The following is an 18,174-nucleotide window of genomic DNA, read 5'->3' on the forward strand; positions in this document are numbered from 1 at the left end:
GGCCGGCGCCCCTCCGCGGAGCCTCCCCGGCTCGACGCCAGGGGGCGCCAGAGCCTCATAAGCCGCCGCCCGGGCAGACAACCCGGCAGATAACCCCGGGCAGCTGGGTGGGGACTCGGTGAGTAACCTCGCCCGACGAGCTGGGCAAAGGAAGCTCCAGAAGGGAAGGCCGTCAACTCTTTTATCTGCAGACTCCGGCCCCTCGCCCGTCCCTAGCCCCAGCTCTCTGCCCTTAGCTACCCTGCCCAAACATAGGCCTCACTGTCCCCACCTTCTTTGGGAAGCAGTGTGGCCATTTCCTTCAGAAGCGGAAGTTTCCCACACGACCCAACAGTATCAGTCCTGGTAGGCTGTGAGCCATCTTCGCAAGGACACGCGGGAGGTCACAACAGCCCTATCACATGGCAAACGGACCCAGAGTTCACCCTGGTGTGTGGGAAAGAACCACAGCACTCGCATAATTAGGAATCCTGTCCAGCCGCGGGCAGCCTGGGTGAAATCCTCGCGTTCTTCTGAATGCAGGAAGCCCCTGCAAAAGCCCGCATCAGGTAGGCCGGACCGTGTGGAGTGCCAGGAGGAGGTAAACTCGCAGGGCCCTGGCTGCCCGGAAAGGGCTGGCCAGCGGGCAGGGGGAGAATGGCAGGAGGGAATCGGCAGTGGCTGGGACACTCTGGCACGAACTCCGTGCGCTCCACGTCACTGAAGGTGTGGCTGGGGCGGTGGACTGGACCGTGCGCACACTACACAATAAAGCCGGAAAGAAGGCAGGTGGAGAGGGGGAGGGCGCCCGAGAGAAGGCGGAGGAGACCCAGCTAGAGAGGGAAGTACGAAGCACCCCACGCACCTGTCCGCTTGGCCACGCCCACTGGAAGCGGGAGCGCGGCGCGCCGGCTCGGAACGTCCTGCTTCCTTGGCCTCAACTGAACGGCGGTGGCAACGTTGTGCCAGTAGTCGCGGCCAACAGACTCGGCTCTGAGGTCCCTGGCCGGGAGTTCCTCCCCCAGTATGGGGTACGCTGCTGGCTTGTTCTCGGCTCCAGGTCCCAGGCAATCCTGCCCTCCATCCCTTTCTCAGCGCCCCCTGAGCTTTGGGTGCGAAGACTGTTCCCCCAGCCCCACCCTGCGCGGCTTGATTTCTGATGGACGACAACGGATCTTTTCTTAGGGACTTTGCACTGCTGACCTTCTGCCTGGGGTGCTCTTAACCCCATTTGGGGCTTAGCTGATTCCCACTCTCTGCTCGCTGACAGTGCACCCCAAGTCGCCCCAAATGGGGCTGTGAGCTATGTGGGGAATGGAGTCACGGCGACAACGCACCATCGAGGAGGCTAGGACCTCGGGTTGGGGAGCTGCTGTCCCTACCCTGGCCGCCAGGTATCGCCAGGTATCGCCAGGTATCGCTGGGCCACAGCCCTCAGCCCCCACCCCCCACCTGGATAGGGAGCCTCTGGAGGTCAGCATCCTAGGCTCCCGCCTGGCTGCCCCACCCCCTCTGCCGCCCTCCAGGATCGCCCTATGACGCGAGCTTTCCGCTCTACAGACCACCCTCGACAGCTCCCCACCCCTTCTTTGCCAACTTATGCCTACAGTTCACTAGTCTGACCTGGGCTCTTCCCGTCTGCAGATGGTCTAAAGGGGTTTGGGAGACCTTTGGCCAGAGCTGGGACTGAGCTGCCAGGGGACAGTGGGGTTCTGACGGTAGCCCAGTGGGCAGGAGCTAGGTTGACAAAGGAGTTTCCTAAAGGGCCCCCTCCACTGTGCAAAGCCAGGACATACCATGACAGCACAGGCCACTATGGGGAGTCCCTGCTCAGGGAGGCCCAAACATGGGTCCGGTGTCTGGATGGCTAGCTGTGCAGCTATAGCAAGCCCCTGCAAAAAAACCCACAGCTTGATCTGGGGTAGATGGGGACAAGGGTGGAGCAGCAGGAAGTGGGAAGGCAAGGAATCCACAGCACAGCTCCCCCAAAGCTTCTCAAAAAGGGAAGCAGCTCCAGCTGAATCACTCTCTGACCTGTGGCCAGAGTCCTCCCAACACCACCCACTCCCAGGCCTCAAATTCCCTCTGACCCTTTGGCCCAGCCCATTCCAGAACCGAAGAGGAGGGCCTTTGTGGGTCTGGAGGTCAGAGGTGGAGGCCTGGACTCATGCCCTGCAAAGAGACCTCCTCAGAGACCTCCTCAGGGGAGTGGGCAACAGTGCCTTCTGCAGCAGGCAGAGCAAGCACCCTGGGCTGGGAGTTCCCAGATGTCATTTCTTTGCACTATCCACCTGCACACACGTGTGCCCAAGTACTAGTGAACACACACACACATGTCTTCCACGTGTTCAGGTTTATTGAAGGCACAAGGGGCTATTAGGAGCCCTGGGTGTCTGGGATAAGGCCAGGCATCTGCTGAATGGGCAATGGCCCGGTGGGTGCCCAAGGATAGGGTCTCCTCAACCTGTGCAGAGAGACAGGCATTCTTGAGTACACCTCTCAGCCCTGCCTCCAGGCCCCTGAGTATCAGACCTGGGGGGACATCCGAATCCTGAGAAGGATGGGCTGGGTGGGACTGGAGGGAGGATTATACCTGGGTTTACTTGAAAGTGTGACTTTCGGCTCCACCACGGCCAAAACCTGCAAAAAGATGTGGAAGGTCAACACAGTATGGAGGGGGGGAGGGGGAGGGGGCGGTTGGCAGACTACCAGAATGTACCTTTGGGCCCAAACATGGCGGAGTAGCAGGGGTGGTTGCAGTAGGGCTTGCCTTCATGCTGCAGAGAAAAGGCCGTGAGTAGCTTGCCTTCGCCCCAGCATGACTCCCCCTTCCAGTGGCCCGCAGCCCACCTACCTCTGCGTGGCCCCCGGAGGTCAGCGTCTTCCCGCATTTCTCACACTTAAGGCAGGGCCTATGCCAGTCCTTGCCCAGCGAGGTCACCCGCTCCGCTGCAGGGAAGTCCCCATGAGACACCACTCTCAGGCCCTGGCACACCGCCACTCACACCCCTCCTCCAGTCCACCCATACTGCGTTCTCTCAACTTGGCAGCATCCCCCACCCCGTCTCTTCTTGCCCCTGTACATATTAGGGACACACCTCTAGTCCCCAGCCAAACTAATCAGAGGAGTCTGGCCCTCGTGCCACTTCCAGGTGCTGTGCCTGGGACGCGCCCCGAGGGCTGGGGTGGAGTAGGAGGACTGGAAGCCTGGGGTCAGGCTGGCCTGGCCTAGCCCTCTGGCCCCGGGCTCCGGGGGACTGGGTGGAGCCTGCGGGCGCCTTTCTCCTGGGGCGGAGGACCTCCCACTCCCTCCTGCCCCTCCCCGGGGCGCGCGCGGGGCCGGAAGGCGGGCGCTCGCATCTGAGCGTTCCGGGATCGCGCCCGGGGCGTCGGTTTCCGCGTCTGTTTCTACTTAGCGCTGGCAGGGGAGGCCCCAGCCCCGCGTTCCTTCCTATCCCTCGGGGACCCCGCCCAAAGCGCGTGGATGGAAAGTGTAGAAACATCGAGACCAGGAGTCACGAAGACAGGGGTCACCAGATGGGGAGACACAGATGCAGGGAGACAGAAACCGTGAATGGGAAGAGATAGCCGGCCGCCCAACGCAGGGGGTCCCAACTCACACCCGGACGACCGTGAGCCAGGCGGACAGGTTGGCTCCGAGGAGGCCCTCAGGACTCCAGAGGCCCTGCGCCTACCTGGGCGGCCCCCGCCAAGTCGCCAGGATGGCCAGTACGTCCCCCGCCCCGGAGGGTCGGCCGCTCTTCCGCATCTGGCCGGCAGTGCGCGCATGAGGAGGCCCGGGTACAGGATTCACTCACCGAAGTACACCTCCTTGTCACACTTGGGGCACTTGGGCATGGCGATACTGGGTACGGAACGAGCTTCTAATGCTGGGCGAGAGCGGGCTGTGGGCGCGAGACTGGGTGACGCCCGCTTGGTGTAAGCTTTTCAGGGACCCTGGGGCCCCGCCTCTTAGGACCCCGCCCTGCGAGTCCCGCCCCGAGGCAGAGACTTGTACCCTAGAGACCTCGCATCCAGACCGACCCGCCTAGAAAGATCATCTGGTCCACGCCCGCCTCTGGGCAGAGCTCAGTGGCCGAGGGTCCAGCGGAGACATGGGGACCTTCTGGGAACCAGGCTGCTCCAGCAGGTCCACACCCCAGGCCAAGCAGCCCACAGTCCCAGATCTGGGGCAAGGGGCTCTCTGCAGGAAGGTTTACCAGGTCCCTAGTGGCAACTCGCAGGCACCCGCCAAAGCCCCAGATCAGCCGGAGCCAGGGAAGGAAGGAGTCACTTCTAAAATACAGACAGATGCAAACTAGCATGAAAGGATTGTCCTCCCGTACTTTGACCCTGCCCCTCTTCTAGAAAGAAGGTTGGGGACACATTCCCATAGTCTCAGTCTGGTACCTCTCCAGGAATCCTGCTCTGATCTCCCACTCACAAAGAGGCCAGGAGCCTCCTCCCTCCAGACCCTGGGAGTGGGTGGGGCACTTGAGCTGTGCCAGCTCACCCCCACCCTGCTGCTCTCTGGGAAGTCCACTGAACCACAGCCGGAACGTCCCTGGGGAACTTGGAAGAGGGGACTTCAGGCCATGGCAGTCCCTCCTCCACAAGGATAGAGGAGCCCAGGCCCCGGGAACCATTGCCTGGGGGAACCTGAGACAGGGGCCAAGGTCCTTATCTTTACAGAAAGTGTCCTAGCACCAAGAGTGGTCCAAGTCTCCAGCCTACATTGGGGGCCAGCCAGAAACCAGAGACCATCTGACCCAGCCTGTTGAGAATCAGGAGGGCTGGTGCTGGCCTACAGATACCTGGGGTATGAGTTGCATCTGCAGCCTCACCAGGGTGGGACTGCTGGGGCTTCCAGCCTCCCTTAGTCCAGGCCTCAGCCTCAGTGGGGATGCCCTGGCCCATCCCTCTATCTAACCCTCCTGTGCTGGGGTCACTGTCAGCCAGGCCCACCTACCCCTGGAGCAGAGGGCTACCCTCTCCATAGAAGTCCTTTCTGCTCTGGGGGCCCCCACAGGAAGTATTCAGCCTTCTCTCCATCCAGGCCCTGGCACACATATGGGCCCTTCCTCTCCCTGCACTGCCTGCCCTTTAACCCCCTTATCAGCACCCACTTCCACTCAGTACACCCATCTCAAAACACCAGGCATCACTCTGGGCCTCTTCAGGCCCTGTCCCTGAAGCAGAGCAGGAGGACAGGCTCCCTGATGCCCCAGGCCCCTGGTCTTGCCCCAGAGTACTCAAAGGAAGGGCCATGGGTCCAACATCCCAGGATGCCCCCTCCCTGCTCCTCACTGGGCCATAGCTGGAGTGAGGGTCAAAGTTCCCAGGATTGTGGGATGACCAAGGCCCCATGTGTCCCTTGCAGAGGCCACACTCTGGGGAGTTCCCCCATATCTACAACCCAAAGCCAAGTCCTCCCCCTGACAATACTTACCAGTTCCCACCACCCTCCCTGGGACCCCTCAGGTCACTGCCCAGGGCTGAGGTACTGCGAGTGCTGCAGTCCTCAAGGACATACTAAAGACCCTTGTCAGCTGGGATTTCCAGAGCAGAGGTGCACACGGATATGCAAGGGGTAGGACCCCAGTCTCCAGCCACTGTGTGGTTCCTGGACTTAAGGCCACCAACACAACCATCCTCCACCTCCAACACACCCCTTAGAGTCTCCTTAGCTAGTCTGATAACAAGAGGCCAAATCCTTTTTCTTTTTGTTTTTCCATGATGCTGGGGATTGAACCCAGGGCCTTGTGCATGCGGGGCAAGAGCTCTACCAACTCAGCTATGTCCCCAGCCCTAAGAGGGCAAATCCTGACTTCCTTTATCCCCTGACCTCAGTCCTCAGCACAGCAGAGATAAGACCGCAAGGGCCAGGAAGGTCAACAGGAACACAGGACAGAAAGAGGAGGATCAAGCAGGGCCCCTGGCCACTGGAGGGAGGCCCCGGAGGGCCAGGACAGTCTTGGGCAGGGGGATCTTACTACTGTAGGCCCTTGGAACCTGACCACACCCGGGACACACCCACTTTGTTTCTGTTTATAAAGAAGACCAGCCACTGCCAATCGTGGACGTGTGTGGGTGGAGGCCACGGCCCCCTGGCACAGTTCCTCCACCTCCGCCTCCGCACCGGGATAAGGCACTGCAGCAGCTGGAGGGACTGGATGCCTGTACAACACACACACACGTGCACGCGCGTGTCCTGGCCCCTACAGATATACCTGTGTGGGGCTGCGTCCATCAGGTGTGTCTGGTGTTGTGCGTAGGGTCTCTCAGATTACATGGCTACACACAAATTTCTGTCCGGCCTCCACCCCAAACCTACCCTGGGGCTCCTGGGAAGGTGCTTCACAGCTCCTCTCAGAGGGACATTTTCTGGGGCAGGTGGCAGAAATGACCTGGTCCTTGTCCCCCGTCCACTGCCCCGCCCTAGGGATGGCTCTTTTTCCCATACCGGACTCCAACCCTGCCCTGCCCAGGGTGCCCCCACCGCTGAAACCAGATCCTGAGTCCTTCCTGGCCTTCCCTGCTGTTATTTCCCGTTGCCATGTCCACTGGGTGGGGAGGAGAATGCCAGGCGGGGGAGCCCTGGGGCGGCACCCTCTGAGTTGGACACGCAGCAGTTTTTCCAGATGCGCACGCTTAGACACACACATAAACATGCACATACAAAGACACACACGTGCGCGCACACACACACCAACACCCTCTCCCTGGAACTCTCCCAAAACTTCAGCCACAGGCTGATGTGCCCCCACCCACCCTACCTGTGGATGTGGGGACCCCTCATCAGTTGCAGGCCACCAGTCCCCATGCCCATGCCCAGCGGGGGCCCTGCAGCCTCCCTGAGGCTGCAGCCCCCACCTAGGTGTAAGGCCTCTTGCTTCAGTTCACCTGGCCCCTTCTGACCTAGGCTGCCTGTGGAGGAGGGCCATGACCAGATCCAAGGGGTCGACCTGACTCAGGACCACTGGTCCAGGTGAAGGCCCTGGCAGCTCCACCCCCTGCCAGGTGCTACTGGAACGCGTCGCATCAATGGAAGGCAGTGTGGTGGGCAGGACAGGACACTGAGCACCCCTAGCTGTTGCCCTGGGTGCCTCTGTGCCAGAACATTCTGCCCTGTACCAGCACAGCACGAGGGCACTAAGACCTGGAGGGGTGGGGGCAGATTCCTCCTCAACTGCCCAGCCTTCTCTCTGCACACGCCCCTGCGCCCTCAGCTGGCCGGCCAGAGAAGACAGGGCTGGGCCCCCTGGGGCCCAGTGACCGCTGAGGAATCCTGTCATCCACCCCCATCGGGAAAGTTCAGCCTCTGGGTAAGGGCCCCTGGTGGCCGTTCCTTGGCAGAGTGTGCTGTTTGCCTTTGCCTCCAGCAGCCACCTTCACATCCCTGAAGCCCTCACCTAGCACCTAGCCTTGTGCCCAGCTCAGGGTGTGGACAGTGAAGATGTCCCCCAAGGCAGCTGGGCCTGCCCTGTGTTCTTTGCACCCAGATACCTGCTCTGCCAGCACTTGCCGCTGGAAAGTATGCTGAGCCTGGGGACAGACCAGGCTCAGGCCGCCCCAGGGTCCACCCGCCCTGCCCCTCCTCCAGGCCCAGTCCAGGACATTCGCAAGTTCCCAGGGCCTATTTTCAGTAGTTTGTCTCCTGGGAAGGCTGTCAGGCCTGAGGTCTGGCCCCAGGGTTGACCTGCTGGGACACATACTGGAGTGAGCGTGAGGAGGGACTGGACATTGTGATTCCCAGACAGGTCTCTCTGCCCTGCAGGTATCATACCTTGGGCCTAGGTAGACAGTTTTTTTCCTCTCCTGAAAGCGACATAGCTGTTGGGGTGATGCAAAGGGTACGGCCTCTGCTAGTGGGGCTGCACCCTCTGCCTAGGGCTCAGAGTCTGGCCAGATGGGGTGTCCTGCCCTCCCCTTCCTGTGGCTGGGCTTGATGCCCAGTTGGCTTCCTAGAACCAAAGCCCAAGCAGAACCACCTCAAATTCCAGACTTACAGCCCAGCAGCTGAGGCCCTGTTTATGGCCCTGAGCCAAACCCAAAACCAGTCAGGCCCTGGGGAAAAGGGCTGCCCACACCTGGCCACTTTGGTTCCTAGCCAGCCCTTGCCTGTGCTCACCCAACAGCACAGAGCCCAGGGCTCTGGAACATGCTATTTTCTTGATATCCAGCCTCCCAGGCTGCAGCCAGAAGCCAGTGAGCCAGACTCAAGGGCAGGAAGGAGTCATGTTACCCCAATTCCTATAGAGGCCAGAGGAAGCTACCTGAACTGGATAGGGTCAAGGAGCCAAGAGCTGGGGAAGTCTCTGGGGAGAAGGGTGCCAGGGCTGATGCCAGGGTCACTGGCCCGGAGGACGCTGAGATGAGCCTGGAGGGTGGGTGCTGGGAGTTTGGAACTCAGGAAGTGGGGACACAGGGAGCCTCAGGCTGAGCTGCCTCGCTGAGATGCAGATATGGGAGCAGCTTGAGTCAGAGGCAGGGGAGAGGTGGGGAGGGGGTTGGGACGGACACCTGGCAGGGAAGTCAGCCACTAAATGGCGCAGGGTGCAACTGGGAAGCATGGGGGGGGGGGCATGCGCAGCCCAGCTCTCCAGGCTCAGCTAGTTGAGCAGAGTGGCCTGGGTATGAGGTTCCAGGGGTCCTGAACTGGGAGTGAGGTGGTCACATGGCATTTTTGAGCAGCCTCACTGCTTGAGTGTGAGGGAGGGTGCACGAAAACCTAGCCTCTCAGTGGGTGGGGGAGAGGGCCGTGCTCCCAGGGACAAAGACACCCATTCCCCCCTCCCGTCCATCTTGGGGGCGTCTGGAGCTAGTGCCACCAAAGAGGTGTCTTGATGGTGCATCGGACACCGCCCAGCAACAAGGCTCAGACAAACAGTAGCTGTGCCGCCCAGTTTCCATGACAACCCCTTGGAAACAAACACTGCAGCGTCTTCCCAGGCAGGAAACCGGCAAGTCCTGCCCTGCTGAGCCTGAGACGGGGAGCAGTCCGGCCCGTAGAGCCAGGAGCTGATCTACTTGGAATGACCCCTGGTCCTCAATCACCCCAAGTCCAGGGTGGGGGTCTCCTTGCCCTAATATGCCACTGACCGCTGAAGATAGTTTCGGCGGAGGCTGCGGGGCCCGCTGCGCGCTCGGCAGCACCTCCATCCCCAGCCTGCGTCCCCACGCACCCCTGTCCGCGAGAACTTGTTCTGGCAGGAGGGGCAACAAGGCGGGGCTGGGGGTCTCAGCTGCGCCTCTGAGCCGGAGTCCCGCGCGCTGCCGGACCTGCGTCCGCTTGGGATGGGAAGCGGCCGCCACTATGGGCCGCTAGACGCACATCCTGGCAGCAACCCAGACGGGGGCAGGGGAGACACTGCCAGACCCCAGAGCCAGCCGCGGAAGCTGCTTGTAAGACAATGCCTGCGGCATCCGGGTTCAGCCACCCCCTGGCCGATGGCCTGGACGGCGAGCTGGGGACCCAGAACAGGCCTTGGATGTCCCCGAGGTGACCACGCCCGGTAGCTTCAGATGGGCCAGGTATCCTGGGTGGGGTGCAAAGCAGGAGCAGCAGCCCGACGGGCGGGTCTGGCTGCGAGTCCTGCGACACCCAGAGCGCGGAGCCCAAGGGCAGGGGTGCCCTCTGGTGGGCGCTGAGGGTAGTAGGCGGAGGGAGCACTGTGAGCAGGGTAGTCTGAACCCGTGGGGAGGCCAGAACTCTGGTATTATTGCCAATCCACTTAGGCAGGGATTGAACCCGCAGACCCTCACCTAGAAATGACCACCCTCATTCTGTCCCTGAGTCACCCTGCACACCTGAAGCAGGCTAAGTTCATGAAGGGTTCATCCTGCAGACTGCAGCAGAGAAAAACAGCCATGGCGGAGCCTGGCCTGACTGCTGACCTCCCAGCCCACCCAGGCTGCCTGTCCACCTTGGCACCTACACACCCCTCACCAGCTCCCCATTCTCTGCCCAGGACTCCTCTGGTCACCAATTCCCCTTCCCTCCTCTGCCTGTTCTCAAGACCCACCCCTCCTACACCACCTGGTTCTGATGGCTGCAGCTGTTTCCAGAAACCAGGCTCCCCTGCAAGATCTCATCATGACCCAGGGCCACATCCTGTTGGACCCCGCCCATCCCCTCTCACCTCTGCACAGGTGTGCCTCCTGCTGCCCACCCCATCTCAGTGATGCTACCACTGCCCAAAACCAGGCTCTGCTTCAGAAACATCTCAACCCCACTAGAAGCTAGGCCCAGGGGCACTGGTTGGAAGCATCTTGGGCAGGACAAAGGGACTTTGTCCTGGATACACATCCATGGCACTGGGTTCTATGATCCTCAAACCTTTTATTGACAGCAAAAGTCTTAGCAGCTAAGTGAGAGCCATGAGAGAAGTGGGTGAGCGGGCAGTGTGGGAGCCAGGCAGAGGGTTCCTGGCAGGGCTCTGCCCTGCCCTAAGGACACCGTGAGCTTGTGGCCATCACCGGCAAGCTGGAGCATAAATAATACTGGTGGGCAGGAATGGGCAGTAAGTAGGGAGCAACACAGCTTCCTCAGAGAGCACCAGGGACTTGGGGACACATAGGGACAGACACACAGAGAATGCTGGGCATGGGGACACACTCAGCAATGGAGGGGGCAGTGAGTAACACACGAGGCACCATGAGGGTCTGACACACCAAGAACAGGGCTGGACATGGGCGCTGCTCTGGGAACCACCACTCAGGCTCCGCTCCAACACTCAGGCCTGGGGCTGGCGGCAGGATGCACTGAGGCAGGACTGGCAGCAGACCACTGTCCCCCACAGAGCCAAGGAGGGGGCCTGGGGCAGGGTCCAGCAGAAGGCAGAAAGGCCCTGCCCCTCTGAGGGGCTGTGGCCTAGGGCTGAACCGTGCCTTCCGGGTCCCTGTCATAGATGTAGCTGCCCACAGCCCCGGTGTTCACTCCTGTGGAGAAAGAAGGCCCAGGTGGTCAAGGAAGGAAGGAGCAGGGGCCTGGGGCAGAGGAGGGGCACCCACAACCCACACCTGGCCACACTCACCCTTGGGTCCAAACAGTATGCCATAGCAGGGCTTGTGGCAGTAAGGCTGGCCGTCATGCTGTGGGCAGGATGAGGAGCGTGCTGGCATAACCCTCCCCTCCCCAGGGACAGAGACCACTGTCACCTGCGGCCTCCCCCCAAGAGCCCTCAGGCTCACAAGGCCATGTCCAGGCCCACTCTCTTTGGCAGTCAGGGGGTAGGGGGGGTGACCACCAGCACTCCTCACCCAGCATGTGCAGGGCGAGTCTCTGCCTGGCCACCAGGGGGCAGCCCTCAGCCTGCGGGCTCCCCTAGGGCCTCTCCCAGCAGCTGCAGCCATGGCCAAGTCTCCCACATGTGGGCCAAGGTAGTCCCCAGCCATGTGCTCCTGTCCAGCCCCTGGGGCTCTGGCGTCCCAATGACACGCCCCTGCCCAAGGGCTTGGGCCCCTGAGTCCTCACACAGCCCTCCCTCTCCTCATGTGCCCCAATTCCAGTGCCTCACCTCCGCATGCCCGCCTGGGGTCAGCGTCTTTGAGCAGCGCTCGCAGCGCAGACAGGGCCGGTGCCAGTCCTTGCCCAGAGATGTCACCTTCTCGGCTAGGAGGGAGGAGAAGCATGAAGTCCAGCACAGCGCAGGGCACAAGCTCCCCAAGGCTGGGGCCGGGCACCATCACTCACCAAAGTAGACCCTTTTGTTGCAGCGAGGACACATGTTGGGCTCCCCAGTGAACGTGGTCACGCTGGAGGCTGGGGGTGTGGAGCTGGGTCAGGGGGGCCGCTGCCACCTACACCCACCCACGTCTGCCCCCTGGCGGTGCCCAACCCACCTCTGCTGGGCCCCTTAGTGGGACCGCTGGCCTTCCGCTCCTCAGCTCGGACCACTGGCACCTCGATGGGGCCGGTGACCTGAGGGCCCTCAGCCAGGGGCTTCTCATAGATGTAGGAGCCAGCACCCCCAATATTCACGCCTGCGGGTGGCAGGCACATCAGCCGGGTGGCCAGTGCCCATGGCCCACCCTCCCATGGCACCTGAAGCTTCTCAGAAGACAGCCCTCCCAGGGCTCTGTGGCCTCCAGGCCACCCGGAACCCCAGGGGGCAAGCCCGTGGCAGTCGGCCAGCACAGCACTCACCTTTGGGTCCAAACAGTGTGGCGTAGCAGGGTTTGTGGCAGAAGGGCTTCCCGTCATGCTAGGCAGAGAGGCTGGGTTAGGGCGGGGAGCTGTGGCCCTGCCCGCCTCCCCAGGGCTGACCTTACCTCAGCATGGCCCCCCGGGGTCAGCGTCTTGTTGCAGCGCTCACACTTGAGGCAGAACTTGTGCCAATCCTTGCCCAGAGAGCTCACTTTCTCAGCTGCGGGCAGCAGAGGGTCAGGGCAGCCACTGGACCTACCCTTCCCAGTCCCCTTCCCAGTCCCGCAGCTTCCAGGCCCCACCTGGCTGTCTCCCACTTCAGGGGCTCCCAGCTGAGCGGGCTTCCCTCTTGGGAAAATCCCATCACCTAGGCCAGCCCCTGCTCTCCCTCCAGGTCCTTGTCATTTGTAAGTGGTCCCAGATGGAGCGCCTTTTATGCCCTCAATGCCTGTTTTGACTGAACTGCTTACACCTGAACCTCCCTCAAACACCTGTCTCACACACACCTGCCTCCCCCACATCTGTTCTCCTGCACACGTCACCAACCCCCACCCCATAAGGGCCCTGTGGAGCTGGCAGAGGCTGGCTGCAGAGGGAGCAGCCCCTGGCCTCCTTGTGACCCCAGCAGGACCCATGTGTCTATATTTGGCTCCATCATTCTGGGCCCTCCCCCACCCTGTCTCCTCCGGCTGCCACTTTGGCGCCAAAGGTCTGAGACCAGCTGCTGAGAGTGGGGTGCCCACTATCCCCACTCTGGGAGCTCAGGCTGCTGAGCCACCTTCCAAAGGGCGGAAGCGTGGGCCTCCAAGTGGACAGAAGCTGGGCCTCCCCATGGGAGTAAAGCAGGAAAAGGGTGGAGAAGAGGGCAGGAAGAAGGGCTGGAGTAGAGCCGGAATTCCAGAGGGAAGGGGCTAGACTGGAGGCTGAGGAGGGTGTCATGGCCCTGGGCTGTGGCCCCAGCTCCGCTGGGTAGAGGACCAGCAGCTCTTTAGTTCCCACTCACAGTGTGGCCCAGTGCATGCCATCTGGGCCAGAACCCTGGCAAACCTGGCAAGAGGTAGAGAATGGAGCCCTGGCAGGGTACAGCCTACCTCGAGAGGCCTGGGGTACTGATCTGGGCCACAAGACTAGGTGCTTCAGGTTCCTCAGTACAGGGCCCCAAGTGCTGGTTCTCCAGAACTCGGGGAAAGGCCATCCTCCAGGAGTACCTGCTCATCTTCCCCTGACACCATCAGCCAGGGCCCCCACTGTGTCCACCCCAAGGCAGACAGGAGCTGGCTGGGTGGAGGGGGGCTTGGTCCTCTCCCCAGCCTGGCATCCTCTCCTAGCACTGCGATAAGAAAGTCGTTGAGATCGCCAGCGGCGGCTGTGGCAGCTGCAGTCCAGGGCTGCCAGAACCAGGCTCCTCTGGCCAGCTCTGGGCCATGGGCCATGTGGGGGCAGGGAACTGACCCTCAGACCCACTGGCTGAGTCGATGGCCACATCGACTTGAGCTGGGAACACAGAATCGATCAAGTCTAATAGCTTGGAAGGGAAAGGGCTCCCCACCAGGCCACATGCGTTCTCGAGGACACAGGCACAAATCCTAAGGTTCCTCTAGGATGTCCTGGCTGGGGTCTGCGTAGCGGGGGTGCTGGGCTGCAGCCTGGTGGTGGAGTGGGCAGGGCTCTGGACCCCTGCCTTCAGGGCTTTCAGGCAGGACAGAGCCTCTGGGGCTGAGGAGCCTGTTCTCCTCTCTTCCAAGTGGCAGAGATCTTTTTCCGGGTTGCTTGTTGGCCAAGGCTCCAGAGAATCCTAAGCTGGGGTCTGGGATAAAGTCATGAACAGCCAGACTGCGAGGGCCCTGGCCTCTGCTCCTCACCCTGAGCCTTGTAGGGACAAGCCCTCTTTGGACAGGGACTGAGGGCTGGGCCAGCTCCTGAGGAGGAAGCAGGAAGCCCCTCAGCTCCTGGCCAGGCCAAAACACTCCAGGCCAAATCCGGTCCCTCCCCTCTGGGAACAGCAAACAGCAGTGTGGCCTCTCCTCCTCCTCCTCCTGTCTGGGCTGAGGAAGCCAGTGGCTTCCTCTGACCACCCCCTGGCAGACCCTGTCTGTTCTACCCTTCTGCTATCCTCATTTCTGGTGCTATGTCTGTCCTTCTGTCAATAGGCAGGGACTTTGCTACCCTGGGAAAGTGGGGACTCAGTCAGAAGGAGCAGGGCTATCCCAGGGCAGCCCAAGGATGTGAGTGAACAGGTTAGGGGTCTGGGTGGACATCTGAAAGGAGGGACTGCCTGGAAGAGACCAGCCCCGCTGCCTAATACTGCCTCCTGCCCTAGCAGTCCTGACATCCAAAAGGCTGGGGTCCAGGCCACCCATAACTCAAGTCCGTGAGGACTTTTGTAGCACTCCCACCTCCACCCCGGTGTGAAACTGCGGGGGTACCTCGCTAAGGAGAGGAACTCGTTGGGACATGCTGGAGGCGGAGGCCAAGGTCGCCCCCGCTTGGACTGAGTCCCGACAACGCAGCCCAGACCTAGGCCAGCGGCCTGGGTAGAAGCAAGTGGGCTCTGGGGTCACTGCTTGGGTCCAAGCGAGCCAGAGCCTGGAAGGGCAGCCGGCTGGGACCAAGGGGTACGACCAGGAACGACCGGAGCGCGCAACCCCGCCCGACCCCGCCCCGGGTGGCGCCGCCGCCGGAGATCAGCGATGTGTCGGCTGCGGAGCGCGCCCAAGACCCTGCCCCAAGGGCGGGGTCGTTACCGGAGGAAATGGCTTTAGGGCTGAGGGTCCCGCACCCCACCGGCCCCCACCCGCAGCTCCAGGGCTTGGCGTGGCTGCCCGCGGGCCGCACCCTCCGGCCGCACCCGCGTGGGTAGCTAGGAGAGCCGGGCTCCAGCCGCGCACCCCAACCCGAGCGCACCGCGGGGCGCGGTTGTGCAGCGGGGGACTGGCGGCGGGCGGACACTCACCGAAGTACACGGTCTTGTCGCACTTGGGGCACTTGGAGGCCATGGTGTGTGCGCCCGATCTGTCCGCGCCCTCCGCCCGCGCTCTTCTCCGCGCTGCCGCCCGAGTCGGCCCCGCCCTCCGGCCCCCCGCCCGTCATTGGCTCCGCGGCCGGGCGGGGCCTCGGGAGCCCGCCCCCCGGGCCGCGGGACGCCGGAGATGCAGCGGGCGGGGCGCACCTGCCGCGGGCGAAAGGCGACCCTGCCCCGCGCCCAGACCCGCTGGCTCCGCGGGTCTCTGGGGCCCGCCTCAGCGTTTCCACGGCAACAACGGGTCTTCGGGCCGGCGCGTGCCCCCTGCGAACCCGTCAAGGGTCCTCCGCCCCCGCCCCCGGCGCCTGGCAGAGTCGCGGCGGGAGGGGTCGCGCGCGGGGCGCCGACCCACCCCCACCCGCCGCGCGACACCGCCTCCCTTTGTTGCCCGGTTTCCACAGCAACAGCTGCGCGGCGCTGGGCGTCGGGTTCCGGGCGGGGCCCAGCGGTCCTGTCTGTGGTGCTGAAGGCGGGCGGGCGGGACTCGCAGGGAGGCGCCGCCACTTCCAAAAACAGCGCGAGAAACGGCTGGAAGGGTGGGGAGCCGGGAGGGGGCGGCCTGCGCTGGCGCAGGGACGAGGGGGCCGCGGGTGCTGCTCCGCACGCACTCCCACTCGGGCAGTGGGGCCGCTTCGAGTGGCCTCCGAGCCGGCTGCTGAGGGCTGACACGCCCATCTGCGAGTTCCTGGCTACTTTCTTTCCTAGGCCCAGGGCCTCTAAGTTCCAGGCTCCTGGCCCCAAAGCGTTCCACAGGGCTGGGCAGCCTGAGATCCTGCCAATCAGATGGTGTCTCCCACCCTGCCTATTCCTCAGAACCATCCCCCTGCAAACCACTGTCCTCTCTACCAGGGGCCTGCCTGGCCTCTCCAACCTCTACCTGCCTCCATCCTGGACCCCAGAAGGATCTGCCCCAAGACAAAGGCCTCCGGACCCCCAGATGTCTACTCAGTCCTCCTTCTCAGCCCACTGCCCAGCTGGGACCTGGGCCCCAGAAACAACCCTCACACTCCTCGTCCAAGCCCCAGTCTGGGCAGCCAACTCTGGACACGTTCTTCACTGCTCCATGCCAGACATTGAGGTCCACCTCATTTCCTCTGCCTGGTGCCTCTACCCAGCCTGAGGTCTGGGCCAAGTGGCTTCGTCACCCCTTCCAGGATCCAGGTAGCAGTGGCCTGCCCTGGTTCCCTTCCCCCATCCTGGCACACACCAGGCTGCCACTGCCGTTTCCATGGCAATGGCAGCACCAAAACATGCCCCCCCCCAAAGCCTGACTGACCAGCCTGACCAGCTCCCCCTGGGCACCTCTGGACTGCCAAGGTGAGAGATGGGGGCAGGGAGCATTCAGCCAGTGCCTTCCTGGGCAGGGTCCTTTCATTCACCACCAGCTCATTGCTCAGCCTGGATTCACATCCCCCTGACCTCCACTTGGTACCCATTACCGTACCCTCTAGCTCCTTCCCCAGCTTGGGAGCCAAGGGGGGACTTGGGCACCACCCCCCTGACAGCACTCTACTTCTTGATATTTGCAGGACTGTGTTTTCTGGAAGGACAGATCCTAAGGGTGCCCAGCCTTGCCTGAAGAGCAGTTGAGGGTGGAGGACCCTGGGACGGGTGGCAGCAAAGGAATGGCATTCAGCACTGGCCAGATGCCCGGGGTTAAGAGGTGGTGGAGTGGGGAGGGGAAGGGGAGTCCTGCTGACAGCTTTTACCCTGCTCACCCCCAGTTGCAGTCCCTTGGTCGAGGCCAGAGGTTCCATGGTGTTATGGAGCTGTACTGGGCCTGACAGGAATGGACATGGGCCAACAGGCACAGAGCAACAGCCTTGGCTTCCACCTCTGAGGCCACAAAGAGCTAGAGGTTAGGGCAGTGGTGGGCCAGGATGGGCTCCTGGTGTGGAGAAGGGAAGGTGTAAGCACCTAGCATAGGCTGAGTGGAGGATGACAGGGTGTGGGGAGGCAGTCAGGGGCCTGGATGCTGAGGCAGGTGACCAGCTGTGGAACAGAGGTCCTTCCCCTGGGGCCCCAGTAACACGGTGCCCTACTGTCCAGTCACCCTGCTGCAGGGAACCTAGGATGGGCTTGGTGGCAAATGCAGGAAGGGTGCATCCTGGACTGAGGCTCTGAGGTGGGCCTTGGCAGGGAGGCCAGGGCTATTAGAACCAGGTCTCCAGGCCCACCCTCAGGTCCCTCAGAGCATGCCTGCCCTCTGGGGATGGCCCTAACCCTACCCTGGGGAGGCAGGTCCTTTTCCCCATCAGCAGTGCCTCAGGAGGACAAAGCAAAGCTGAGAAACCCAGTCCCGGGCCCTGGTTCTGCCCACCCCTCATCCTCATCGAAGATGGGCACACAGCCAAAGCCCTGCCTGGCACAGGTGGAAGGGCCTGGCCCTGAGGTAGGCATTGTAGAGGGAGCCGACCTGCCCTTCCCACACCAGGCCTCCAGGACCCCACAGCCTCGGGGACAAAAACTGCCTGAAGAGGAAGGGCACCGCTGAGCCAGGGGCTGCTCGAGCTGACCCAAAGCCCCCTCCCCTTCCCCAGACCCCCCCCCCCAGTTGCCAAAAGCTTGAGGCTCCTTTCTCAAGGCCTAGTTGGGGACCAAGGGCATGGGGCCAAATGAAGACTAAAATTAGCAGGAGAAGAGGGAGTCAGTGACCTGGGAAGATAGGTAGGTGTCCACTGTAGCTGTGTCCCCAGCACATGGGCTTGTCCCCAAGTCGGGCCCCATCACAGGTTCACAGAGGGAGGCCAAGATACCCCCTTATCTATCCCCAGGGCAGCAGCAGAAGTGGTTTCTATTTTAATGCCTTGGCTGGGGGTGGGAGAACCCAAAGCAGAGCCCACTGCCTCGTGGGGAGGGGCCAGATGAGCAGTAATGGCCGAAGGGCAGGCCCTAGAGCCAGGCTCCTCCCTCAGGCTGGCCCAGCCTGCACCTGTCCCCATGCCTGCAAGGGTGAGGGACAGGCTGAGATAAGATTTCTGAGCAGGGAAATTTCTGCTGAAATTTGAGCAAATCCTCATTGTGG

General features: G+C 62.3%; 2 protein-coding genes across 2 annotated transcripts; both read right to left on the bottom strand.

Moving 5' to 3' along the window:
- Nucleotides 1-2,315: 2,315 nt before the first annotated feature.
- On the bottom strand, nt 2,316-3,923 carry LOC113194437 (cysteine-rich protein 1). Its single transcript, XM_026405527.2, has 5 exons — nt 3,798-3,923; nt 2,834-2,928; nt 2,699-2,756; nt 2,573-2,619; nt 2,316-2,443 (listed from the first exon to the last, which is right to left on the bottom strand). Exons 1-4 carry the CDS (start codon nt 3,835-3,837, stop codon nt 2,579-2,581), a joined length of 234 nt encoding a protein of 77 aa, XP_026261312.1. The 5' UTR covers nt 3,838-3,923; the 3' UTR covers nt 2,316-2,443; nt 2,573-2,578.
- Nucleotides 3,924-10,315: 6,392 nt separating this feature from the next.
- Crip2 (cysteine rich protein 2) lies at nt 10,316-15,177 on the bottom strand. The gene is made up of 8 exons (XM_026405541.2): nt 15,081-15,177; nt 12,253-12,347; nt 12,128-12,185; nt 11,824-11,964; nt 11,675-11,743; nt 11,499-11,593; nt 11,016-11,073; nt 10,316-10,920 (listed from the first exon to the last, which is right to left on the bottom strand). The coding sequence occupies exons 1-8, from the start codon at nt 15,121-15,123 to the stop codon at nt 10,853-10,855; spliced, it is 627 nt and encodes a 208-aa protein (XP_026261326.1). The 5' UTR covers nt 15,124-15,177; the 3' UTR covers nt 10,316-10,852.
- Between the last annotated feature and the right edge of the window lie 2,997 nt (nt 15,178-18,174).

Source organism: Urocitellus parryii, chromosome 6, assembly GCF_045843805.1.
Source record: "Urocitellus parryii isolate mUroPar1 chromosome 6, mUroPar1.hap1, whole genome shotgun sequence".
In the NCBI taxonomy this organism is placed as follows: Eukaryota; Metazoa; Chordata; class Mammalia; order Rodentia; family Sciuridae; genus Urocitellus; species Urocitellus parryii.

Coding starts and splice junctions, on each gene's coding strand:
- LOC113194437 (XM_026405527.2), bottom strand. CDS start 3,837: ATGCCCAAGTGCCCCAAGTGTGACAAGGAGGTGTACTTCG. Junction 2,929..3,797: donor TGACAAGGAGGTGTACTTCG/GTGAGTGAATCC, acceptor ACTTCCCTGCAG/CGGAGCGGGTGACCTCGCTG. Junction 2,757..2,833: donor CCTCCGGGGGCCACGCAGAG/GTAGGTGGGCTG, acceptor TTTTCTCTGCAG/CATGAAGGCAAGCCCTACTG.
- Crip2 (XM_026405541.2), bottom strand. CDS start 15,123: ATGGCCTCCAAGTGCCCCAAGTGCGACAAGACCGTGTACTTCG. Junction 11,744..11,823: donor CACTAAGGGGCCCAGCAGAG/GTGGGTTGGGCA, acceptor CCACACCCCCAG/CCTCCAGCGTGACCACGTTC. Junction 11,594..11,674: donor CAACAAAAGGGTCTACTTTG/GTGAGTGATGGT, acceptor CCTCCCTCCTAG/CCGAGAAGGTGACATCTCTG.